Raw genomic sequence first — 25,035 nt, 5'->3', positions numbered from 1 at the left:
CGCGCAAGGGTTGATGGGAAATTGTAGTCTTTCGTGAATACATAGAGCTACAGTGGGTAGAAGAGGAAGTGCAACATGACGCGTATCATTTGTGACAGTCAAGCTGACTAATGTTTGAAAAGAGAATCAATAGAGAGACGGTTATGATAATATTAGAGTTAATGATAATACAATAATACACAAACACTTAACGGCTAACGTGCTCTGGACACCGAATCCACTTCACTCTATTTATGTAATTGAAAATACTTTCAGAAATAATTGTGTCACAACTTTGTGATGTGCTAGTTCTGAATTATTAATAATTTGATTTTAAAAAGCGTATCAACTGATTTACTCCATACACGTTCTTTACAAGCATTTTTTTCTCTATTTCTATGGTCGAAACCGCCGCTGATCCTCCGCGCATGCGTACATTCTAAAATACGATTTGCACAACGGTCCACCATCAAAGATGGCGGGAGCCTCCGACCCACTGGAGGACATGCTCTTCAATGAAGTGGACGAGAAGGCAGTCAGCGACTTAGTTGGCTCTTTGGAATCACAACTGGGGCAACCAAACGCAACCGCCGCGTCTTATTCCGCCGGCAAAAGAGACGGAGCTCCGGCCGCCGCGAGTCACTTCTCAGGGAAAGTGCGCGACCAAGAGCCGCAACAAGGACATCTACAGGCAGCCTTAAAGCTGCAATCTTCCGCCGGAGAGCTTCTTCCTTCTTCTACCTCCTCTGGCGGGAGCGTGGCCGTAGTCAGTGGGGGGAGCAGTGTGCCAACATTCGGGCCGGCTCATTCGAGCTCCACCGTCCTCGCACCGGGAGTCCAAACTTTGAGCACCCAGCCTGCTGCCGCTAGCTTCCAGCGGGCTGCCGAACCCAGCAGGACTGCTTCTCCGGGCTTGCAAAGTTTAAACGGCAACACAGCAGCTGTCAAGTTGCAGAACTCTACTGGTGTAGCCCCCCAGGCAGCAGCGGGCGGCTCTCTTGTCATGGCTGCCAACTTCCACCCCGGATCCCAGTCCACGTCCCCCGCCACCCCCCTGCAGAGACTCCCCGGCCCGACTGTCAACATCGCTCAGAATGGACTGGATCCTAAAGGCGGGCAGCTGGTGTCTCCTGGTGGCCCCTCGCCATCTCCAGTGTTGAACCATAGCAAGATTCTGGTACCAGGTCAGCCTGCGGCTGGGAACTCTGTAATCCTGGCCAGCACTCCGCCGCCCACCCTGACCCAGTCGCCCGTCACAGCCCAGTCGCCCATCACCCAGCCCCAGAGCGTTGCTGGTGCGTCCACTGCTGCGGCCAAGCTGGCCGTTAACGGGCTGGGCCAGGCCGGATTGACAGTGGTGAGACCTGCAGGTGCCCCCGCGATTGCCGGGGCCGTCCAGCCGCAAAGACCCGGACTGGTGGCTGGGACAACCCGACTGGCCACCCCACAGCCCCCGTTGGCTGTACGGCCTCAGCAGCAGGCCACCATCCAGCTGCCTCCTGGGTTCACCATGCCTGCAGGTCAGCCAGAGCCAGACATTTTTCTTATTTACTTAACCTTATTTTTATTTCAATTGACTTCACCATTTGTAAAAACAACTTTTACTATAATTTGGTTTTGCAGAGGTTTAATTCTTCAACAGTGAATGACACAACAGACTCTGAAGTTTGATGTACCTAAACATTGGACTGTGTGTATATGTGTGTTATTGTCTATGTCAGGTATGGTTCTGGTCCGCATTGAGACGGGTCAACTGGTCATGGTTCCGCAGCAAGTTCTGGCCCAGGCGCAGGCCAAGACGCAGCAGAGTCCCACGGTGACCAACATTGCTCAGAGGCCTGCTACTCCAACCGCAACTGCCGCCATACGGGTCAGCACTGCCCCTCCGGTGAGTGGTCCACTGGAGGACTTGACTTGTGCACACACAGACTTGTTAGTATATGATGTTGTTTCGTGCAGACGCCAGGTACACCGCAAAACATCCGTCTGGCCACACCCACTCAGACCAGACTTGTTCCGTCTCCTTCGTCCTCATCCACCTCGACCTCCACCTCCCCTGCTACACAGGTATGACTTGTTATTTGTTAGACATGTGTCGTTGCTTGTGGTGGCCATGTTGACCTTGTCGTTTTGGGTCACAAGGCCATCACAGTCGGTCCTGGTGCTCCCGCCGTGTCTGTGATGATGACCACACCTCCGAAGGCCCCAACAGTGATAGCAGCAGAGACGGCGCCTGTTGTCAAGTCATCCACACCTCCTGTGACCGTCGCCACGCCTGCTCAGAGTGCCACACCCACCACCAGGGTGACTGTGGTGTCCCAGGTCTGTCTATTCATCATGGTTTTGCTTGATGGACTGCAGTTATAAATTTGTCACAATGTCAGCTGTCATCGTTGTAGTCCAAAGACTTTTACTGCATCAACAGGAAATGCAAGAAAATGTGAAGAAATGCAAGAACTTCCTGGCTATGCTCATCAAGTTGGCATCCAACAACTCACCCTCCCCCGACACGTCCAAGAATGTCAAAGCTTTGGTCCAGGATCTCCTTGTAAGTTGAGCGCATTCTGGAACTCTTCTCATTGTGTGGGTGTCTCGGTTCATGGTTGTGATTGGGGGTATTTGTTCAGGATGCAAAGATCGAGCCTGAGGAGTTCACCAGTCGTTTGCAGGCGGAGCTCAAGTCCTCACCACAGCCCTACCTCATCCCCTTCCTCAAGGTACCACCTGGCGTCCAATGCCCTTGTTTGGTTTTTCTTGACTGGGGTTGTCAACGCTAATCCATCAATATCTATCCGTGCTGTAATCCCGAAATGTCTTTGGTCCTCAGAAAACACTTCCCGCTTTACGTCAGTCATTACTCAGCAGTCAGCAGTCTCTGACCACGCCCGCAGCCTGTGTCCCGCCCCCTGTTGCCCCTGTCGCCGGGACTACTGCCACCATCCGGCCACGGTTACCCATCAGCCCCACTGCTGGCACCATCCGAATGAATACCCCGCTCACTAGCACAACTCTGGTACCAAGACAATTTTATGAACACTACTTAGGACCTCTCCTTGCATCCTTGTTAATACTGTACCTCTAAGCCACACTGTCCACTTCTTGTTTTTCAGGCTGCGGGCCGAGCGGGCGTCCAGACGCTCCAGGCTCGTCCGTCGATGGTGGTAGGTCAGACCATCAGACCTCAAGGTGAGTCCTGCCGGGCCCTCCTCCGACCACCAGGTATGTCTAGAACCTGAAACCTCTGGTATGACATTTGGCTTCTCCGCAGGCACAATCATCCGAGGGCCTGCCGGCATCGTTGGCAAGAATGTTGTAAACTTGGCAGCGCAAGCCAATCAGAAGAAAGTGGGCGACCCGGGGGGTGGGACTTTCAGGTGAAATACTCTTAACTATTAACCTCATTAGTCTGCTTTTCACAGTAGGGTTAAAAGAGAATGCATTCACGCCACACCACATGATTTGAGCAGAATGAGTTGTTCCTGGGTCACCATGGCAACGATATAGTTTGGCATCCAACTAGTTTTTAAGTTAACATGTCTACCAACCTTGGACTTATGCAGGGATGATGACGACATTAATGACGTAGCATCGATGGCCGGCGTCAACCTCAGCGAGGAGAACGCTCGTATCCTTGCCACCAGCTCAGAACTCGTCGGCACCAAAATCCGCTCCTGTAAGGACGAGTCCTTTCTGCCTGCCGGCCTCCTGCACCGCCGCATCTTGGACACAGGTAACGGGTCAAGAGTCACATGAGTGCACACACTCATCAGGTGAACTGTTCTGGAAGCTTCTGTTGTGCTTCCACAGCCAGGAAGCTGGGTGTGAGTGAGGTGCCGCTGGAAGTGGTCAACTTGGTGTCGCATGCCACACAGTCCCGACTGCGCTCGGTTCTGGAGAAGGTCTCCATGGTAGCTCAGCACCGAGCAGACGGGATCAAGGTAAGAGCAGAAGGGATTCTAAGGTGGCCTGTGTTTATTAGACTGGTATACTTCAACATCACATTTTTGTTTTTTGTCATCAGGACGAAGATCATCACGAACAAACATCAGATGTTCGTTCTCAGCTTCGTTTCTTTGAGCAATTGGAGCGTCTCGAGAAGCAGAGAAAGGACGAGCAAGAGCGGGAAATTCTGCTGAAGGCTGCCAAGGTACTAATCTGATTGACCAATCTGTGTTTGAAACACTTGTCAGCACAAAAGTGACCGTTTGTGTTTCTCTTTCAGAGTCGTGCCAGACAAGAAGATCCTGAGCAGGCTCGCCTGAAGCAGAAGGCCAAAGAGGTTTGTATTCATGTGGTTCATCCGCACAAAGTTTTAAACAAGCGGCATGAATTAAAGCTAGCTGATCAGCAGGGATTCTGTATCCACCCAGAACCTCACTTTTGTTGTCCTGTAACAGATGCAGCAACAAGAATTGGCTCAGATGCGACAACGAGATGCCAACCTTACGGCGTTGGCCGCTATCGGACCTCGGAAGAAGCGCAAGCTGGACTCGCCCGGCCGCACCGCGGCCAGCACAGAGGTAGTGCTCATCTGTGTTGTCTAAGAGGAAAGCATGCCTCCTGGGTGGTGTGTTTGAACCTACTAATGAGTTAATATTTTATCGTATCGATTCAGGTGGCCTCAGGTGGAAGCCCTGCCTCATCCCGCCAGCAGCTGCGTCAGCGCATCACCAGAGTCAACCTCAGGGACTTGATCGTGTGTCTCGAGCAGGACGGAAGCACGGCGCGCTCGCTGATGCTTTACAAGGCACTGCTCAAGTGAGGTGTACTTCTTGGCCCCTCCCCACATGGGGCCCATGCTCCATAAAGAACCTTCCCGCTCCACATGTCACGCCACCAAAAGTGACAGCGGCAACGTGTGTTCACTTTGGGACATGGTAACGTGAGGTCACCATGTGACCACGTCTGATGAGGATTGCGACACATCTCATCAGCTCAACATCAAGCTAACATCAGCTTTATTTTTTTGAAGCTGCACAAATACAGCAAACAGCTCTGATTGTTGTCGTCTTGGACCCTGTGGCAGCCATCTTGGGAACACTTCTACTAAACATAGTTTCATAACACTAACATGCAGTGGATTTGCTCCGACATTGTTTGCTGATGAACTCATTGATCATGAATTAATTCATATTTCGCATCCATATGCTAAGCTAAGATGCTATAGTGGAGACACTTGTATTGGGACCCTATTCAGCAAGGATTCTGATTCGAGTTGAAGTGATTCTTAAAGTGGACGTCAATGCCCCATTCCGGAAGCTACCTGCCTGCTCTCCCCTCAATGATGCAACATGTCACAGTGCAAAGACTTTGTGACTTTTTCTCGTAGTGCAAAATGCAGTTTTTCTTCACTTTTTAATACTTTTTGGAGGTTTTTAATGCTTTAAATGTTTGTTTTTGACGAGCGCACCGGTCGGTCCACGTGAACTTTTACGATTATTTATATTTCCTACATTCTGTACTCAATCATGGAATTTTACACGTTTGTACCTTTACTAAAATGAAATAAAGATATGTCAAACGAGCGCTGATGGTAAGTGACTAACATGGTGAGATTTCATCCCTTTTTGTGGTGAAATGTAAAGCATAATCATAAAATAAACGATTTTTATTTTCTTATCCAAGATGCCAGGGTGGACTGTCTCTTTAAATCTTTGAAAAGGCCAGAGCGCGCCGCCACTCTGACGTCACACTTCCATGAGGCAACTATGGCGGCGGCGCTCGAAAGAAGCTTCATTGAAATCTGTGGATTTGAGAGGGAAACCGTTCAGAGGTTCCGCGAAGTCCACATTAAGCCTGGTAAACTTTCACATCGGACCGTCGTCTTGTCGGAACTCTACAGGTTCTGGGTGCATTGTAGAACGTTGTCTTGTCATGCTAACAGCAGCTAGCAGCGCTAGCATGCTAACTGACGTCAACGACGTGACTTTTCTGTCCTAAAAGGTTGGGTCTGTGTGCGTACTTGTGGTTTGTAATTACATGGTTTACAGACAATGAACATAGAAATAAGGAAAAGATAGTGAAGTAGATGTGAAATACATTAACTTATGTGTTGTTTGTACAGCGTCAACACCTGCTCCCGGAGCTCTCAAGTTTCCAGACACAGCTGGAGCTTTTCACTATGAAGACGGAGGGAAAGCGCACTCAGTCACCAGCAACAGATTCATCTCTTGGTGAGGACACCTCTGCTACTCAAAATCATCAGTTTACGTACCTTCAGGAAGAACAGGTTTGTTTGGACTTTTCTTACAGGTCCACATCAGGTGACACTGTGGAACTGCTGGAGCAATCTCTGGACATCAACCTTCTTAACAGCGCCATCAGGCTGCGCTTCACTCACTGCAATGTGGTGCCAGGGGGTGTCACCATCCTGGAGACCCTCAACAACGTAGTCATACTCATAACCACCAATCGGAGTGTTCACCGAATGCTGCTGCCCCATCCGAAGCGCATGTATCGCAGTGTGAGTAACGGGGAGCACACGCACGCTCAAGCTAATTAGTTCTATAGGATTTGTTGATGTTCATGTAGATGCTGGCTAAAGTTCTATTGTGTAACGTGCCCAGGAGCTGGTGACAGAGCTTCACATGCAGTCCATCTTCACTGACCTAGCCAAGCTGAACCTGCAAGATGGTTGTCATAGTGCCCCCATCCCAAGCGCGCTGACCCCTGCTGGCTGCGTGGGCGCCGCCACAGCATGGCTCACACACCAGGGAGATGCTAACTATGCTTTAGCGTCACCCTCTGGCGGCATCATGGTTGTCACGCTTCCCGCTCCCGCTGTGCAAGGTGGATTGCAATGATGGCATCATAGGAACGTGCAACATGGTCAAAGCGTGACAATGTGTTTTACAGGTACAGGTGGCGTGACCGTAGTAGAGCTGAAGAGGAGTTCCATGAAGCAGCGCTTGTCCGTTTGGATGCCGAGCGTCATTTGGGGCGAGAACACTCCAGACGACTTAGTGGTCAGTCTGGCGGTCAGAGAGCTGGAAGACGACTCCATCATCTTTGCACTATGTCAGGATCACAAGCTGCGCATTTGGTCTGTCAGGGTGAGCGGCTTCCTTTGCATCATCAGCCAATCTGGGTGCCAGACCCCACAGAGGACATACAGTATAGTCCGGAATATTCAAATAATGTTTTATGGTGTGGGCGTGTCTTCAGGATCAGGCGTGTCTGCTGGAGGCGGACATTTTTGACTACATGCCGGCCTTAAAGGGGGGCAAGCGACTGGCCAGTGTGGGCCACCGGTTGCGGCTGACCTCGTGCGCTGCTTCTGGCCTGTGTCTGGCTATCTACGTTGCAGCGCCCGACAGAGGGCAGTTCATCGTTCTGCAAGTTCTTGCCACCGACAACAACCGCTGCAGCCTGGACCACATCTCCTCGCTCTTCTCCACTCAGGTGCTCTACCACCGTAATCATCTGTTAGTTCTATTGGACAAAGTAAATCTGGGTATACTTGAGTAGTCGGTGTGCAGCTGGAAAATAATTGTACCGACATTATGGTCTAAATAGCTGGCAGCATAAGTGAATAGCAAGATAATAGCCTCTAAGATAAGATGCCTCTATTTGAGAAGGATGGTGGTTGAGTCATGGTCTGAGGCTGCAACAGAGCTGCAGTTCATTGGAGGAAAGCTGTAACATTTTGACACTGGGCTGCGTTAAAAGTATGGCAAGTATGTCTCCTTCAGACACGAACCCAGTTGTGGGCCATCCTCAAGTGGAAGATGCTGTTTGTGTTTTTCAGTGAACAGAAATCTCTAAAAGCTGTACACTGACTACTCTTAGTTATATCAGTTGACTTTCTACAGTAGTGTCCCTAAAGGACATGATTAAGAAATAAAACGCTTGCTGAAATGTGACGGCTGCACTCTTGTGAGACACTGTATGACATGTTTTGTCATATCACGCCGCACGTTGCAATGAAACATCCAATATTTGTTCATAGGAGACGCTGGTGGACTTCACTCTGACCTCCACTGACATTTGGGCTCTGTGGCTGGACGACTTCAACTGCGGCGTCATCAGATACGTCAACTATGAGCAGTAAGTCCCTTGAAAACTTTACATGCCCATATCCTTCTTTTCTACAGATGCAGTTTAACTCTGTACCATAATGGCACCAGTGCCTATGTCAGTGATTTTCAACCACTGTGCCGCGGCACACTAGTGTACCTTGAGAAACCGTCAGGTGTGCCGTGAGGAATTATCCAATATCACTTTTTATAATTAACATTTATTAATCATTATTTGCAAATATTATGTCAATAGTATACATAGTATATACAATAGTATACCCAAATATTCCAATTGCATTTGGTTTATTTGCTCAAACGGAAAGAATTGAACAGGGATGGAATATTCCTATAACCAATCCGATTGAGGTATCTTGTACCCGCTCAAACGCAAAGTTGTCAGATTGCGTTCTTCTTCGTGGTGTTTTTCTTCTTCTGTTGTTTATTGGCGGTTAGCAAGCAGCTTTCATATGCATTACCGCCATCTGTGAAACGGAATCTAAACCCTTCTATACTTGTGCAGTTTTATTAAAAAAGAAAATATATATCTATATAAAACATGTCCTGAGTTTAATTATAAAATATTAGCAAGATTGAACGTGATCTTTTCCTGTTTAAATTTATCCCGGGTGCGTTCTTTCAGCGCATGCTCAGATATGACGTAACACGCAGATCCAGACGTTCTTCACTTTTAAAAATGGAGGCCAGCAATCGGCACTGGACTAAGCAAAGTTTGTTTTTGATTCAAACTAAATTTCAAGACTGGACAGACGAAAAACTGGCAATACGGAGTTATTCCAACAAGTGAAAGAAAAACTCGGGGAAGCCGGTATCACGTGATGTTGATGTTTACGTTTTACTGGGCATGCCCTATTGACTATTCTGGTTGATTTTCAGGGCGCATGTAGACAAGAGATTGGAATATTCCTTTCCATGGATACCATTGTTTCCCGAAAGGTCATTCGGAAAGAGCAAAAGTGGTGATGTAAAAACGTGGCTACTGTGGAGTGTCTGTGGTATAAAGACTGGCAGAGCAATGTAATATTGGTCCGTGTGGCAACACCTACCTTGTTCCTCCCATAGACTTATTGATGCACGTGTGAGGTCGTGGTGACATTTTGGAACATTTTTGGTTAGTGGTGTGCCACAAGATTTTTCCAATGTAAAAAAACGTGCCGTGGCTCAAAAAAGGTTGAAAAACACTGGCCTATGTAAATGGTTCAGACCAGAAAACTAAGTAGATATCAGTGTTTAAAATGAGATATAGTTATTGGCAAGCCAATAGTCATTACGGTGTTAAAAGGGACCTATTTTGCTCATTTACGGCCCTTTGTATTGAGATGTGGACTCCTATAGAGCAGCTACACACGATAACCCACACAGGAAGCTTTCAACATCTTCCACCCATTCCACCCACGGCCTTCCTCCGGGCACGCCCAGTGCGCTGTGACTTGTCACTCCCAAGCGCTCCGGAGTACTTCCCGACTGTTGCCGAACCTCACTTTCTAATTTTGTCGGTATAGGAGTTGATGATAAATTAATAAAGCCTTCGGAGAGCTACCTGAAAAGTGGTCAGGAGCTACTGTTTGAAACCCCTTACTTACCATGTATAAACTCAAAGAGTGGTAACTCGGCACCGCTGGTGCGGTGGAGCTCGGGAAAAGCCAGACATGAGGGCGTTGCCTCCACCTCACCTGCCTGAGGTTGAGCACTCATTGTCGGACGCACTTTGTCAGAAGCACCGCTGTTGCCGTGGGGCTCAGGAGAACCGTGACGCAAAGGCGAACGTTCAGAGCCATCCCAAACTTCTTTCAGGGCTCACTACAATACAACTAACAACATTTATAGGTCAGATAAGTGGGGAAAACTCTTTTTTGGATATTATTCCTCATGTTTTCTCTATTGCTGCTAGTGTTGCCAGATTATGACATGATTTCACAGTGGTGAATTTATTTACTTAATTAGTTTATATTAAAATATTAGAATTACTATTGTAAAAAATAAAAAGGCATTGTTTTTTTGTTTTTTTTTTACAAAATTTCAGTGTACTTATTTGGGCACCATTTAATCACAGACAACGGTTCAAGTACTGATTTGGCACTGATATCGGATAATATGTAAATGATACACAGCTCTGTCTTACAACCTTCTTTTCCATTTCCTCGTTTTTAGCCTTCTTATCATCAAAGTGTTAAAAAGTCTTGTTCTCCTGTTGATTTTCTTGTGGTTAAACAATGACCTCAGTTTTGATGTTTTGTCAGTAACACAGCAGGCCAGTGGAATCAGGTGTTTGTTCAACCTCCCCCAGAAGATGAAGTCTATGTTGGAGTGGACCAGGATCCCAGGGTAAGTCCACCGTCAATCCGCTTCTTTTAGCCCGCTGCTCAGATCTTACTTGGCTAATGAGATAAAAATATGGTGATGATTGACAGGAGACCTACTTAGACATGCTCTTCTCTCCTCTTGGCTTCACGGCAGCAGCCATCTTCAAAGCTCTACAGGTAAGTGCGCGAGTAGATGTCCCAAAGGGTCACCATGTGACGGTCTCGTGTTTGTCTTCAATCAGATCTTCCGGCGAGGCTCGGACACCATTGCCGACTTGTCATGGGAGGGTCTAAAGAAGGAAGTGACATTGGCCGTGGAGAGTGAGGTGATGATGGTGGCGAGGGTGGGTCAGGTTTCCTGTAATTTTTCAGGAGAACAGGAATGACTTGGTGCGTCTCTGTCCTTCAGCTACAGAGTAGCGTGACAGAGTTTGAGTTTTCCCATGAGGAATACCGACAGCTCCAGGTGGAATTTTGGTCCAAGTTCTACGCTTGCTGCCTACAGTACCAGGAGGTTCTGTCCACGCCGCTGGCTCTGAGTGTCAGTCCACACAGTCACATGGTCTGCCTCCTGAAGAAGGTAAATACAAAAAAAGGTGTTGAACTGATTTCAACTGTTAAGCGATGGTGATGAGGATGACGTTGTCTTTTCAGGGGTTTGTTTCCTTCTTGCTTCCATGTTCTGCTGTTGACCACCTCTACCTGTCTTCTGACGACTACTTTCTCTCAGACGATGACACGCTTTTCACTGAAGGTAAACACCTTGCGTATGGAGGTGTGTGTGTGTGTGGTCTTAACATGTCTGCCGTGTCCTCCAGAGGCTGAAGTGGGGCGAGATGTTATGACGCTGGTTGCGTGTCTGCGGCTGCTAAGCGACCACGTGTCAGCAGATATGACATACGAGATGGAGAAAGCTCTGGAACAGGCCAGGTCACCTGAGAGAACAGCCGAGAGCATCCTTGAGAACCTATTGTCTCATGACAAGTCAGCACCCACACACACACACACGCGTGTTGCGGTGTTGCACTCACTTTTGCCATCTTTGTTGTGTGCAGTAAAAATGTGAAGGAGGACATTCAGAACAAACTGCAGGACATACGCAACCCCATGGCAGCCATGTTGGTTCTGCTGAGGGAGCTGGACTTGGAGACCGACCTTGACTTTGGAGATGTTCCACTCTTGCCTGGTAACACCTAAACTTGATTGACAGAAAATAAACACAGCAGACACATACAGACTTCCTATCCGTCAGTGGTTATGATGACTGACGCTTGTGGACCATTCTGGGTGTCTTGCAGGTCAGACCGTGAGCATGCGCCTCAGCCTGTCTCAGCTCTATGGCAGCACCACCGCTGTCTCACTTGTCTGCCAGGCCCTCAGTCACATGACTATGACACGGGCACGCCTTTGTCGTGACTTTCTCCTCCTCCTTAAATTCTGCCTATGCCTTGGAGACCACGTACGTACACAGGCACACCTTCAGGTGGTGCTATAAGCAGCAGTTAAGTCTCTTGCATGCGTGTTTCAGGCGCTAGCAGGTGGGGGTGCGCAAATCCTTCAGATCCAGCAGGAAGTGATCCCACGTGCATCCCACCTCCTGTCCTCGTACTTCCTGCTCAAGCACGTCAGTCAAAGTTTAAGCTGTCCTGTTGCCGATGACACCCTGTGAGTCCTCTTTTGCCTCTTTAAACCTGCTCTGCTTACACCAGGGGTCTCAAACTCAATTTACTTGGGGGCCACCGGAGCTAGACTCTGGGTGAGACTGGGCCGCATCAGGTTTTCCAAAAAAAAAACAACAAAAAAACACATCTATTAAAAACAGAAAAATGAATAAACTTTGCTTTGGTTTCGATTTTCTACAAGAAAAGCTCTGATAAAACATTCCACTGTTCTCAAATATCTTACTTTTTCATCTTATTTTGTGCAGAAAAATAAAAATAAACAAATAAAGAAAATCAATCAGTAATAAATAAATATAATAATAATAATAAAACAGCAAATAATAAAAACTTAAGAAACCACATATAGTTGGTGGGTAGACAAATTATTTTTTTCAGATTAAAATGAACAAAGCATTATTAGAGCCCTGTAGACATGACAAAACACGACTATAGTCACATTTATACTCTTTTTATTTACAACATATTGCGCAACTGCAGGGTCTGGAGACACATGCTAACTCGCAAACTAGAGAGCTAGCGACCTAAACGGTAGCCTTCAAGTTATTTCCTTTAAACTTAAATAGCCAAAAACGTACCACTTCCACACGGATAGGGAGGATAACTATGAACAGTTATTTAACCTTTAACATGAACATTAATCAAACGTAATAATTTTTTCTGGGTACATGATACCATACAGCATCCATATCAAACTTGCGTGGGCCGCACTAACATTAAACTTTCATATCAAGGCGGGGGCCTCAAACTAGTGTCCGGCCCGCGTGTTTGAGACCCCTGGCTTACACATTCTGGTTGTCAACTTTTCATGTCCCATCTCTCTCCTCTAGAGACGCTAACCTGCAACACCTGACGGTCTTGGACTTGTCCGACTCACCGTGTCTGGCCTCCAAGTCGACGGGTCAGTAAAGCATGTTTCCACGCACGTTTCCACATGTCCAGATGTGTGTTTTGTGCGTTGCAGCACTCAGTCCTCAGACGCTAGTGGAGCTTTTCTACCAGACAGCCGCCCGCAAGAAGATTCTATCCCAGATCTTCGCCCAGAGCCACGACCCATCAGCAAGCGACCCAGTCCTCATGTGGACCGATATGATGTCAAATGTGGTCCAGCTGCTTGCTCAGCTGCTGTATCCTCACTCGGGACAAACATGGCAGCAGAGGGCCCTAGTTTCACTATTCTTGTCATAATCCAATGTTTTCTTAATTGGCGCGTACCAGCTGGCCCAGTAATCCCAGTTTCCACTTCCCAGAATGCCTCATGGCCAACTGTCAGTACACACAGTTGCAGGTGAGTCCAGACCTCGGCGACACCTGAAGGCTGACCATGTACTGACCAAGTACTTTCTTCTGCACAGGAGTACGTGCGTCTGGTTGGTCCTTGGTGTCAGGTGAACATCGGGTCCTGTCGCTTCATGTTAGCTCAGTGCTACTTGGCTAACGGCGAGGGTCACAAGGTGATATACACCCCTTCTCCGCCTCAAAGGCTTTTTCCACTTCCCATGCCACCTTCAAGTCAACCTCCTTCCTCTTAACCCGTGTCAGGCCTTGCGGTGTTTCCAAGAGGCCGAGGCTGAGGTGGAGAAGGAGGAGTTTCTCATCAAACTGACAGGCAGTGACGGCGATGAAGTCGCTTCCACACCCATTCTGCACTACTACAACAAGGTGCGCTTAAGTCCTGTGCTAATGCTACATGCTAACAGACTGCACTAATACACAAGTCACACAGCTGAGAGTGCTTTTGTGTGTGTGTGTGCGTGTGTGTGTGGAGGTACTTTGTCTTCTGGAGGATGTGGGTCTACCGGAGCTGGTGATTGAATTGGCGATGTCGGCGCTCCCTGAGGCGATCAGTGATGTCAGCAGTCAGGTGATGAAAGTCAAACAGCACCCTCACACGGGCCATATTGTGGTGGTCCAGATTACGTTTCCTGCTCCTCACCTTGGGGGTCAAAATTCCCAGCTCTTGTCACACAGTGCTTCTTTTGTAGGCCGCCTTGTGGACGCGGATTTTCAAACACCATTTGGACCTGGGACACAACAGTGAAGCTTACGAGGCGTTGGTCCAGAATCCAGACTCTAGCATGTGCGTACGCACACACATGCACACACTCACTTTAGTATGTAGTGTAGTGATGGTATGTCTATTCCACTGACAGGCAGCTGGACTGTCTGCGTCAGCTGGTGGTGGTCCTGTGTGAACGGGCCCAGCTTCATGATCTGGTCCACTTCTCCTACGGCAACCTGCATGATGAGGTGATGCGTCCTGTGACCTCCTCCTCCTTCCTCGACCCACTCTCCCCACCCTCTTGGTCAATAGTGCGTGTGCCCCAACAGGTGGTGTCCATTATGGAGTCTCGGGCGCGAGGTTTGGACCTACTGAGCCACAACTACTACGAGCTGCTCTACGCCTTCCACGTCAACAGACACAACTACAGGAAAGGTCTCCATCCTACATTCACAATGTCTCTTTTTTTGTGGCGCTAAATGTGTGTACCTTTTGCAGCGGGCTCGGCCATGTTGGAGCTGGGAATGCGTTTGGGTCGTGAGGTTCCGTCTGTGGTGGGCCTCAGGAAGCAGGTCAACTGTTTCCTGGCCGCCATCAACTGCCTGCGCCTCATTCGGCCGCAGTATGCCTGGCTGCTGCAGCCCGCCTGGGCGCCACTGGTGCGCACGTTCGCAGTGCTGACTTTCACCCGACTCTCAGCCGTTTGTTTACGTTTATGTGCACTCTGCAGGGAGATCGTCCAGGAGCGTCGCCCAAGCGCAACTCTGATGGAGACTTTGTGTCGCAGCCAGGTGAGAGCGTCGTCCATCACAACTCATTTGTGAGTGATCCTGTGGTCACATGATGTCATCGCTGTCTCAGTCAAACGTCAGGTGGACATCCTGGAGATCAAAGATGTGGAGAAGGAGTACGCGTTAGCCCGATGTCGCCTCACGCTGGCAGAGCACCACCCGCCGTCAGCTGCCATTGCCGGTAAGCTCCGCCCACCCACGGTGTTTTCAGGCCTTGCCCGGGTCAACTAAGAGCTGTTCCTCTCCACCCGCCCCAGGCACGGCGTCCGCGGCCGAGTTGGTGCGCCTCCTGCTGGACTGTGGCCTGTTTACATGTGCCCTGCGCCTGTGCCATACCTTCAATGTGCCACTCAGTTCGTTGTTCGAAGCACTGACCTTCAGGTGAGCTGGAATGTCACCTGATTGATTGTCCAGCATGATTGATGCATCGCTACGTGCTGACAGGTGCATCAAGCTGCAGTTCGGGGGAGAGGAGTCTCAGAACGAGGCGTGGCTGTGGTTGTCGGCCAATCAGCTATCCTCTGTGGTTAACACCAAAGAGTCAAGGTTTGATGATGTCATACATGCCGCCACCACCAACTCTTTTTCTTCTTCTAAACACTTCCTTGCTTGTCTCTTTCCAGCGCCGCAGACGAAGCATGGCGTCTGTTGGCCTCATTTCTTGAGCGTTTTCCCTCCGCCAACGGCATCCATCATCGCTGCGTCCTCACCAAGCTGCTGTCGCATGGTGTGCCTCCACCCGATTGGCTCGTAAAGTCCTTCAAGGTGCACTCCGCAAAAAGTCTATATATACAGTAGAACCTTGGTTAGAGTTTTTGAGTCGTTCCAGAAAGTTTGGACACTAATAGACGTTAACATAATACATTTTTTTCTTATAACAAAGTGATATAAAGTTAATCAATTCCAGAAAGCCAAAGTGTTTTATAGTGCTACATGCAGAGAACCATTTGAAATGCATATAAGTACTGTACATATGAATTAAAGGGATGAATGAACATTTAAGGTTACTTTTACCTTTGGGAACATTCACATCCTAAGTGAAGGTAAAAGTAACCTTAAATGTTCACTTATACCTTTCATTCGTCGTTTACATGCATTCAAAATTTCGTCATGCGATGTCAGTTAGGTAGCTAATTTGATGCTAACAAGGAAGGACGTGTTGTGCTGTAAGAAAATGGGTAAAGAATACAGTTAACAACTCAACCAGATACATGCCATATTTCACGCTAACCGGAAAATGTATGCAAACAAAGGCAAAAAACATGCTAACTGGGGCAGACACTAACCCAGAATCCACTGTATACCACTGTAAAGCTTAGTTTATGACGTAAATTGGATTCCTTATTTATAAATCAAATATTTTGATAGTTACAGCATAGAAAACGAGGGACATCCTGATCCGATATTGATATTGGCCCCTATAGGCACAAGGGACAAGCAGTCGGCTCCAGACTCCACCCAATCCCGTCTTATCAAGCAGCGGCCAGATAGGGCCCATGTGATCACAACAACAGTGTTTGCTAATGTGCTAACAAAGTAGCAAACACTGAGAAAATGTCAGAAACATCAGAGAAAATGAGCCATTTCACATAATTCATTGAAAAAACATAATAGAGGGTGCGTTGTTAACCACTGAGTGGCGAGGGATGACGTGTATTTTGTTTTAAAACAATAAAAAAAAAATCAATTTGCATTGCGCAGGAAATGGATGCAGCAAGTTTGCTTCGTCTCTACCTGAACTTTGACCTGCTTGATGCCGCTGCAGAGCTGGTGATAGAGTATGTGGATGCTGTACTGGGCAAGGGACACTACTATTTTGGCATCAAGGTAATACGCATACACCCCCCCCCATCCGATTACCTCTTGACTGGATGTGATGTTGAACAGGCGCCGCTGTCAGCAACTGCACCGTGCGTGTGGCTGCCGTACACGTCCATTGACCAGCTGATGGTGGCTCTAAAAGAGACGCAGACCACTGCCAAAGTGAGTCCTTCTCACTTATTGAGCGGAAAACCATATTTGATTAAACAAACCTTGTCTTTTCAGGTTTACAACAAACTTCGAGACAAACTTGATGATTACCACAAGTTGGTGGAACAGACGACAAAAATGAGACTTGCCAATCGTTGAACTTTTTTAAAAGTTAAAATTTGGTGTCAATATGTTGTAAATAATGTTTTTGTTACCACTGCAAATAAAGTTAGACAGGAGCATTTGTTTTATTAATACAGAGCACCCAATAATTTCATCTAATTTTTTTGCATTTGGCACAACCATTCCAGGTTTTCAGACTGGGGAGGATGTGGGTATTGAGCTAAAAGGTTTGGTGAACACTGTTACACAGGTATAGTAAAAAAAAAAAATACCAGTACATAAAGACTGGTAATTCAATTAGACTAAGGTAGCTCCTTAGCGCCATCTAGTGAGCAATGAGGTAAGGCATTGTTTGGATATGACATCAAGATGTCATTTCCAAGCACTAAAGACTATTCTGCCATTAGGTTGAAATTGTTAGTCACATGACCTTGTCATGGGCACATACAAAAACAAACGCACACTGGCAGGTGTCCAAATACAAAGAAGATACTTTTATTGTGGCGGAATCAAAACAGGAAGTTGTGTACCAGGAAGTTACAGCAGCGTGAGTCGCTCATTGGAATGCTTGCTTCAGTAATACTGATTTGTACCATAGAAGAAGAGGAATGCTCTCATCAAGTGGGTCACATGACCACAACTGTGTCAGTGACTCAGGAAGTCCCATGAGGGGGCGCAATCACGCTGCGCTCTTAGTGGGCAGCTCGGTGCTGTTGTGCCGCGTCTTGCGCGACGTGCCGTCATCTCGTGGCCGCGCTTTCTGTAGATTGGACATGGCAGCCGTACGCTCAATGTCAATAAGGGCGTATAGCTCCGTGCGGCGTGTTGGGGTAGTGGGGGGCATTGGCGAGGTGGGAGTGCGTGGCGTGTGGGGGTTGCTGCCGTCTGAGGCGCCTCTGTTCCCACCCCCGTTGTCCATCTCCACCTCGATGTAGTTGAGTGTCTTGGGTGGCTCGGTGTGACCAGGCAGCCGGCGGAAGTCAAAGTTGAAGATTGTTGGTCCGTCAGTGCGGCGGCGAGCCGTGTCGGGCCGGTGCGCGCTCAGCGGTGCCGTCACATTCTCCGTGTTCACGTAGTTATGTGAAGGCTCCAAGGCTGCGGAAAGCGGGAGGGGGCAGCAGTGATGCGAATGGTTGAAGCCGTTGAGCGATGGTGTTTTGAGGCCGCCACCCTCCTCGTCCTCCCAGCTTGGCTTCCTGGCCTCCCACACAGGCGGGAGTGCCGGAAGGTTCTCATAGTCCAGCAGGGCTGTGCGGCGCTGCGCCGAGTTGTTGACATTCTGCAGGTCAGGGGTCAGCGGGGGCGGGCGGTGGCGGCGAGGAGCTGCAGCTGGATTGGTCGACGAACCATTTGACTGGGCGGCGGACGGCATGGCAGGCAGCTCATCGGGAGCGGCGTGACCATTGGTCTCTTGAGCCTCCTGAGTCTCACTGGCCTCCTGCTGCCGTCTCTGAACAGGGGTGGGGCCCAGCACAAAACGCACACCCTGGGGCTCCAGCAGTACCTGGGGTTCTGGGGGAGGTCGTACGTCGATGCTGACCCGAGGAGGGGGTGGAGGAGTGGGCGGGCAGCGGGCCTGGGGGGAGGTGGGACTCTCCAGCGGTGTGGTGACTGTTAGCGGGCTGGGCTGCTCCTCCAGAAGACCTGTCGTGTTGACATACGTGTGGACCTGAAACAAGTCACACAACACTCGTCACATACGTGTTGACCCCTGTAGTTGGCCAACTGGCCACGCTGCACGCTTACATTGTCGTCAGCCACCAGTAGGGGGTGTGTGGACTCTTCTCCCACCGACGGAAGACGCGTGCTGGCCACAGATGGATGTCGGCTGGAGGGGTGAGACGGCACATCACCAACTGACGGGATCCTGGACACTCCGTTTGGGACCGTCGGAACAGAGTATCCCAGAGCTGACAACCAGAACACACAAACTTGAATAAACTTCCAAAAAATGTGCAGTTTTTTTCCTTTTACTGTGTGTACCTGCAGGAGATAGTGCCCCCTGGTGGTTGGGTTCTAGAACTGCCTCCTCCACCACGCTGATGCTGTGACTGTGCATTACTTCCTGCAGCATGTTGAAGATTTCTTCAGCTCGCGAACATTTGAAAGCAAAAATGCCTGAGAGCAACAAAAGGGACATGAAGGACACATTTTTTTCCTACATCTTTTGTATTCACAGCCCACACGTTCTCACACATTCAATCTGAAATCTCAGAAGCTCCTCCCACAATGGCTCCTAGATTCCTGCCATGTATGCAGTGTGTTCTTAACATGGGACATTTCTATCCAAACAAATGTCAACATCAACAGACACATGGTGGCAAAGCCAGTCACATGGGGAAGGAAAATCAACATTACAAAGAACTACACTACATAGTAAACATGTCGTCTACTATACAAAGGTACAACTCACACACACACACACACACACTTACAAAAGCAGCAATCGGGCAGCAGCAGAAAGAAAAAAATCATCGTTAATGACACATTTTACTGATGCAATGATAGGACAAGCTAAAATCGGGGGAGGTCGGACAGGAAATGGATGAACTGTAAAACTGAGGTTTTCTGGGCATACCTTGGCCTGTCTGGCAGCGCCGCCCACTCTCAAAGGAGAAGAGGTTGGAGTCGTAACCATAGCGACGCAGGCACAGGTAGGGCCACTTGACGTCGTCACGGCGATGCGTGTGGAGGACCAGCTCGGCGTCAGTCAGCTCCATCACACCAGAGCCCAGCTCGTTCCCATCGTCGTCCACGTTGATCACCTTAGGGCAAAGTGGGGTCAAAGTTGACAGGAAATTAGTTGAGTGTCAAAGTTTGTGGCTTGCATTGTGAATTTCAATTTATGTCGCTCCTTTTTGTTATTTTTAATGTCAGAAACAAGCCGGAGGAACCTGTGAGTGCTTTGAGATGGAAGAGCGTTCATGTCAAGAGTCTCTGTTAGAAAGCTCACAATTCTTACATCCATGTCCTTTTTTCACTCATTATGTTTGTCTTCCAAGAATTGGTTCAGTGGTCCCTAAACACTCCACGGTTATGTGCTTTGGGAAGCAAAAGTGAAACCTACACAGTAACTTTCCCACACGCTACCATAACTTCATAAATCCATCAAATAGAAAACAAACTGCCGTGTTTTTAACTTGAACAAACATCTATACCTTTGCCGCCCTAAACCACTAAATTCCTGCAGATATTGCACCTTTCCGAGAGCCTCTCAGTATTGGCGGGATCCCAATTCAACCCCTTACCCCTAGGTTTTGCGTGTTCATGAGAATCAAGGGGTAAAAGGGTGCTCAGGGGTGTGCGGTCCTAGAAACCACGTTTTGAAACAGAGGTAGAAGTTTGCTCGAGCTGACAAGATGGCAGAGTGGACACCGAAAGGGTATAAATGTAAGTAATTACGCAAAATTATTGATTTTCAGAGTAACACTACTGATGCTGCGATAGGCTCCAGCATACCCCTGCGACTGGAGTGAGGATAAGAGTCAGAGAAAATGGATGAATGGATTCCAAGTTGTATTTTGAAATCGCTCGTGAAGTCAGCCCACTGCTACACCACACGGCGCTCCAAGATGATACCAAAACTGCAATTCCAGTATGGGAAAAGTCGAATGCAAATAAAATACTTTCTTACAAAAGAATTAGAGAGAGAACATCGACAGGAGACCAAGGCCAAAATAGTGAGGTTTTTAAACCTCAAAATTTTGATCAGGTTTATATTTGTGTTGATGTTCATAAAGTTTGCTATTTCAAATGTACAGTGGTACCTGATTTCTTATTTTCTGCATGTTTGTCACACTTAAATGTTTCAAAATAAAACAAATTTGATTAGTCATTGACAACACAACTGGACAGTTTTGAAATGAAACTTTCAATTATTAAAAGGAGAAAAAAAGTCCAAACCTCCATGGCCCTGTGTGAATAAGTGGTTGCAACCCTAAACCTAACAAGTGGTTGGGTCACCCTTAGCAGCAACAACTGCAATAAAGAATTTGTGATAACTTTCAATGAGTCTCTTACAGCACTGTGGAGAAATTCTGGCCCACTCATCTTTGCAGAATTGTTGTCATTCAGCCACTGGAGGGATTTTAAGGTCATGCCACAGCATCTCAATAGGATTGAGGTGATTGAGATCAAGACTTTGACTAGGCTACTCCAAACTTTTCATTTTGGTTTTCTTCAGCCATTCAGAGGTGGACTTGCTGGTATGTTTTGGATCATTGTTCTGCTGCAGAACCCAAGTTGGTTTCAGCTTGAGGTCAACAACCGATGGCCGGTCTTTGTCGGTAGACTGCAGAATTCATGATTGTATTTATCGCAGCCACATCCTGAAGCAGCAAAAGAGCTACTTTTCCAAACTAAAAATGTCCGAGAGCTACTCGCTTATTTCCATAACTTATTTGAACCCAAACAAACTGAATGTGCTTCTTCTCCAATGACATTACACAAACAAAATGTTGGTGTCCATAACTCACACTTTGTATTTCAGAATCCATTTATTTTCCGTGTTCTCAAATTATTCACCGAAAGCCTGAATGAAAATCATGTGGTCGTCTTGGGGGGCTACCTGGTGCCCGTGGACACCGTGTTTTTGACCCCTGTGTATGTGTAGTGCATAACCTGGATTTGTTTGGCAAAACTGATGTGTATTTGAGGTTTCCGTAGTCAATATATGTTCTGCATCTCCTGTTCTATGGTTATCACGCTCACTTTTTCCGTTATCCCACCCAGTGCTGCCATAAATCAACAGTGATGTCCCACATTGAGATGGTGTGAACATTTATACTTGCAAAGTAGCCAGGAAAGAGTTTTGTTACCTTGAATTTACTTTGATGATTATCTGGGATCAACTCTTTCTCTGGACAGCTTGAGCAGCTACCCATGGTTCCTCACTGCACCTTTGCACGTCTGCACAAGCACACACATAAAAGGGAGAGAGGGAGACGTCAGGACAAGAAGAGTGCAACGAGCCGAATGACATTACTTTGGATGATGACAGAACCTAAGATCTTCCTCCATGGTCAGAGGTCCAATGACGGTCATCAGCACGCTATCTTCGTCACGCCTCACAGCAATGATGTTGGTCAGACCAGCTGTGGATGATTACAATTAAACACAATGTTAAAAAAAAAACAAAATCAATCAGTGCATGAATGGAATGCATGTGGTAATATTGTAATTACCCTGATCATAGAAGTGTATAAAAAATTTGCACGCTAAAAAACATTAGTCTATGCTATGGATGTCCGAATCAGATCTTCAGGATGACCCCTATCCTGAAGGCTGATCCAGTGTAGTATGGGTAATATCGGCTTCAGCCACGATATCGGGTGGATTCGTTTGCCATATCATGCTTGTAGCGAAGGGCTACACACCAACGTGCACCTCAAAGCTGGTTTCCACTCGACTCTTGCCACAAGCATGAACAAGAAAATGCTACATTGCCACGCAGACATGTCGCGGTGTGGTGAACTTAGTTTCACTTTGGACGTTGGCTATTAGGCTCCGTAGGTACAACGCGATTTCTCCCTCATTGTGCCTGGATGGGTCATGTTGCGTCGAGCTCGCATGAGAAGTGCCGCTCTAACCACAAGTTAATACTATGGACTAGGGCTGGGCCATATGGGTCAAAACTCATATCCTGACTGCATCGGAAAACTGTATTTAGGTTGAATATCAATATATGATATATGCCCATATTTTCTACACAAAGTTGGTTAATACAAAAGTGAAAGCCAAGTATGCATGCAAAGTTATTAAAATGGACACAATAGCCACTGAAATAAAATAGTATATCATCTTTAAATAAATATAGAAAAATTTTAATATAATCTTAAATCTTCAGTGCAATCATGCTGCCCTCACGGTAGTCTCTCTGCAGCCGGGTTAGCGCCGTTAGTGCTTCCATCTCACATTCCCCATGACGACAGACTGTAAACATGGTTGATGCCGTCTTTACAGCAACCTTTACACTGTCTTGTCCCTCCTGCAATGCAGCCTCTCCACCTCCATATCTCCGCAGGGATATCTGATCATTTGGCATAGCGAAGGGATGCTCAAAGCTAACAGCTGCACCAGGGTGTCAACAATGGCGCATGCGGCAAGCTACAAACATAACAAGATAAACATCCATACCTGTGCACTTGCTTAAGGGGTCGGTATGGCAAAAAACAAAAACAAAAAAAAAACAATAAGGAAGTAATAAATAAAGCAGGATATTTTAACTTTTTGTATATTTATTTAAAAAAGAGAATATACTATTTTATTTCAGTGGCTTTTTTTCTATAAGATTGTTTACATTTAAATAGAACTTTGCACACATATTGAGCTTTCACTTTTGTCTAAATTCAGTTTATGGAAAAAATATCGAGACATATATATTGTATATCAATATTCTATCTAGATATATCGGGATGTGAGTTTTGGTCTATATCGCCCAGCCCGAGGTGACTACATCTTCCTGAAATCACAAGCACAGGCATTACAGTTTGTGGAAGATTTTGTAGCAATGTGTGCTGAGGCTGACATCTCATTAGAAAAGTTTCTTAACAATGAATAAATGTGAATACATGTGCTTTACAAATTGAGACAAGTGCATTTCATTATATGGCTTAAGGTTTGTAGCTTTTTATACAAGACTCTGAATTTAAATGTTCTATCGTTTTGTATCATCATATCGTGATACATCCCAAAAATATTGTGATATATGCTATGGTCCATATCACACAACCCTACTTCTCATAAAAAAGGATCAGTACCGGATTGGATGAGCAAGACTACCAAAAAAAATTATATGGGCTTGGAAGTCCAAAAATGTGTATCAGGACGCCCCGAGTCTATGCTGTCAACATAGTCAACTTGTGAGCTCACGACACATCACTGTGTGTGTTTTTTAAGACTCACCTCCTCACTCGCTTTTGAAACCCAGTGTTTAACCCAGACATTAATACTATTTTGATTTTATCATTTGCTTGATTGGATTGTTTTCACGAATACAGTGTCTTCTACTTACCTCTGTTTCTATTTTTACAGTTCAGTCCATCTTAATTATGTTTTTAAAAGCAAGTCACGCATCGTGTTGCATGACTTTACCCAATTTTACTGCGTTTCAGCACTAGATGATGACTGTTAAACAAATCAGGTTGCTTTTTGGTTTAAAAAAATGTCATTGAAGTGTGCAGGCATGATAGCAACCTCTAATGGTGCATTTTCATGTATTTCGATGCAAGCTTTAAAATGCTGATGTTAGAAAGTGACGTTTCCAACATTCAACATTCCATCGGTGCACGGATTTTTATCATTATCACTGTTGTGGACGATTAAAAACTCATCAGAAAAGTATGGTGGACAGTTTGAGCACAACAAAACAATAAAAGTGAAGATAATAACAAATGACTTCCCAAAGAGAATTTGGTGCTATGTGCGACTGGCAGAGTAACAAATCCAATCCTGAAAAACTAGTTTGAAAAAGTAAAAAAAAAAAAACGACCACGCAAAACGAACACAAACAGACGTTGAACAAGCAGAAATAAAGTCATTTCCACATCCAATAATTGTAAGAGTAGCGAGCGTAAGAAGAAATTTATTCAATAACTTAGCCAGTTCTGTTGTGATGGCAGCTACTTAGGTAGCAGACGTTAGCTTCCAGCGGGCGAGCTAGCCCACATCTATGCTAACAGTCTAGCTTCCAGAAGGCTAGTTAAGCGAACACAGCTTAGCAGTACACTCAAGGGAAAAACGAAAGTGAATACTCACCACATACACGCACACAAAGTGGTCAAAGTAGCGTCCAAATGTGTCGGAAATTCACACCGAGCAATTCCGACTGACGCCCGGACGATTCCAGCTAGCATTAGCGTTAGCCTGCTGCTACACGAGCAGAGCCTCCATCTTTCCTCGAGCGCCAAAAAAAAACAATCACAACTTCTTCCAAAGTCTCCTAACGCTCCGGTTAGGGCGAATGCAGCGACAAAAAACGCATTAAATCCATTGGGAGTTGTTTGCACTTCACTGTGGGGTATGAGGTTCCGTCTAAATGTAACTTCTACGCCACAAAAAAGAAGTTTTGCTTGAGGTCTCGCCGTCTTTTCTGCTTGCTAGCTTGTTGGGCTAAAGTTGACCAAACTTCCCAGAGTTCAGCCAGTTGCCGAG

At 46.9% G+C, this 25,035-nt stretch overlaps 3 protein-coding genes across 4 annotated transcripts; 2 read left to right on the top strand and 1 right to left on the bottom strand.

Moving 5' to 3' along the window:
• The first annotated feature begins 68 nt into the window (after nucleotides 1–68).
• LOC131131473 (transcription initiation factor TFIID subunit 4-like) lies at nucleotides 69–5,518 on the top strand. The gene is made up of 15 exons (XM_058076212.1): nucleotides 69–1,499; nucleotides 1,701–1,867; nucleotides 1,939–2,046; nucleotides 2,122–2,301; nucleotides 2,405–2,527; nucleotides 2,607–2,696; nucleotides 2,807–2,992; nucleotides 3,090–3,165; nucleotides 3,248–3,353; nucleotides 3,540–3,709; nucleotides 3,787–3,917; nucleotides 4,001–4,126; nucleotides 4,202–4,258; nucleotides 4,377–4,499; nucleotides 4,595–5,518. The coding sequence occupies exons 1-15, from the start codon at nucleotides 455–457 to the stop codon at nucleotides 4,739–4,741; spliced, it is 2,835 nt and encodes a 944-aa protein (XP_057932195.1). The 5' UTR covers nucleotides 69–454; the 3' UTR covers nucleotides 4,742–5,518.
• A 146-nt stretch (nucleotides 5,519–5,664) lies between these two features.
• On the top strand, nucleotides 5,665–17,000 carry nup160 (nucleoporin 160). Its single transcript, XM_058076223.1, has 34 exons — nucleotides 5,665–5,778; nucleotides 6,044–6,152; nucleotides 6,232–6,442; nucleotides 6,546–6,768; nucleotides 6,835–7,031; nucleotides 7,144–7,380; nucleotides 7,928–8,025; nucleotides 10,256–10,340; nucleotides 10,427–10,495; nucleotides 10,561–10,644; nucleotides 10,728–10,898; nucleotides 10,973–11,072; nucleotides 11,137–11,302; nucleotides 11,374–11,504; nucleotides 11,617–11,777; nucleotides 11,847–11,983; nucleotides 12,828–12,898; nucleotides 12,962–13,124; nucleotides 13,216–13,285; nucleotides 13,353–13,451; nucleotides 13,540–13,659; nucleotides 13,766–13,861; nucleotides 13,983–14,077; nucleotides 14,151–14,247; nucleotides 14,329–14,434; nucleotides 14,498–14,658; nucleotides 14,730–14,790; nucleotides 14,861–14,971; nucleotides 15,048–15,171; nucleotides 15,235–15,336; nucleotides 15,414–15,555; nucleotides 16,492–16,617; nucleotides 16,678–16,773; nucleotides 16,837–17,000. The coding sequence occupies exons 1-34, from the start codon at nucleotides 5,688–5,690 to the stop codon at nucleotides 16,918–16,920; spliced, it is 4,194 nt and encodes a 1,397-aa protein (XP_057932206.1). The 5' UTR covers nucleotides 5,665–5,687; the 3' UTR covers nucleotides 16,921–17,000.
• Nucleotides 17,001–17,357: 357 nt separating this feature from the next.
• Nucleotides 17,358–25,021, bottom strand: frs2a (fibroblast growth factor receptor substrate 2a). 2 transcript variants are annotated; one of them, XM_058076225.1, is made up of 7 exons: nucleotides 24,640–25,021; nucleotides 21,869–21,977; nucleotides 21,702–21,792; nucleotides 19,463–19,649; nucleotides 18,868–19,002; nucleotides 18,631–18,794; nucleotides 17,358–18,553 (listed from the first exon to the last, which is right to left on the bottom strand). In XM_058076225.1, the coding sequence occupies exons 3-7, from the start codon at nucleotides 21,765–21,767 to the stop codon at nucleotides 17,564–17,566; spliced, it is 1,542 nt and encodes a 513-aa protein (XP_057932208.1). In that variant the 5' UTR covers nucleotides 21,768–21,792; nucleotides 21,869–21,977; nucleotides 24,640–25,021; the 3' UTR covers nucleotides 17,358–17,563. The 2 variants fall into 2 exon arrangements, with proteins under 2 accessions (XP_057932208.1, XP_057932207.1); XM_058076224.1 differs by having other exon boundaries at nucleotides 21,887–21,977.
• Nucleotides 25,022–25,035: the final 14 nt, after the last annotated feature.

Source organism: Doryrhamphus excisus, chromosome 6, assembly GCF_030265055.1.
Source record: "Doryrhamphus excisus isolate RoL2022-K1 chromosome 6, RoL_Dexc_1.0, whole genome shotgun sequence".
Classification (NCBI taxonomy): Eukaryota; Metazoa; Chordata; class Actinopteri; order Syngnathiformes; family Syngnathidae; genus Doryrhamphus; species Doryrhamphus excisus.
Note: the sequence above shows the minus strand (reverse complement) of the source record. Positions and strands in the feature narration are given on the sequence as shown.

Excerpts from the sequence above, each read along its gene's own strand:
- frs2a (XM_058076225.1), bottom strand. The coding sequence starts at position 21,767 with ATGGGTAGCTGCTCAAGCTGTCCAGAGAAAGAGTTGATCCCAGATAAT. Across the intron at positions 19,650-21,701 it reads ATCATCAAAGTAAATTCAAG|GTGATCAACGTGGACGACGA; the intron begins GTAACAAAACTC and ends CTTTGCCCTAAG. Across the intron at positions 18,554-18,630 it reads TACTGGTGGCTGACGACAAT|GTCCACACGTATGTCAACAC; the intron begins GTAAGCGTGCAG and ends GACTTGTTTCAG.
- nup160 (XM_058076223.1), top strand. The coding sequence starts at position 5,688 with ATGGCGGCGGCGCTCGAAAGAAGCTTCATTGAAATCTGTGGATTTGAG. Across the intron at positions 6,153-6,231 it reads AGCAACAGATTCATCTCTTG|GTCCACATCAGGTGACACTG; the intron begins GTGAGGACACCT and ends CTTTTCTTACAG. Across the intron at positions 10,496-10,560 it reads CCATCTTCAAAGCTCTACAG|ATCTTCCGGCGAGGCTCGGA; the intron begins GTAAGTGCGCGA and ends GTCTTCAATCAG.
- LOC131131473 (XM_058076212.1), top strand. The coding sequence starts at position 455 with ATGGCGGGAGCCTCCGACCCACTGGAGGACATGCTCTTCAATGAAGTG. Across the intron at positions 2,047-2,121 it reads CCACCTCCCCTGCTACACAG|GCCATCACAGTCGGTCCTGG; the intron begins GTATGACTTGTT and ends TTGGGTCACAAG. Across the intron at positions 2,528-2,606 it reads CTTTGGTCCAGGATCTCCTT|GATGCAAAGATCGAGCCTGA; the intron begins GTAAGTTGAGCG and ends GTATTTGTTCAG.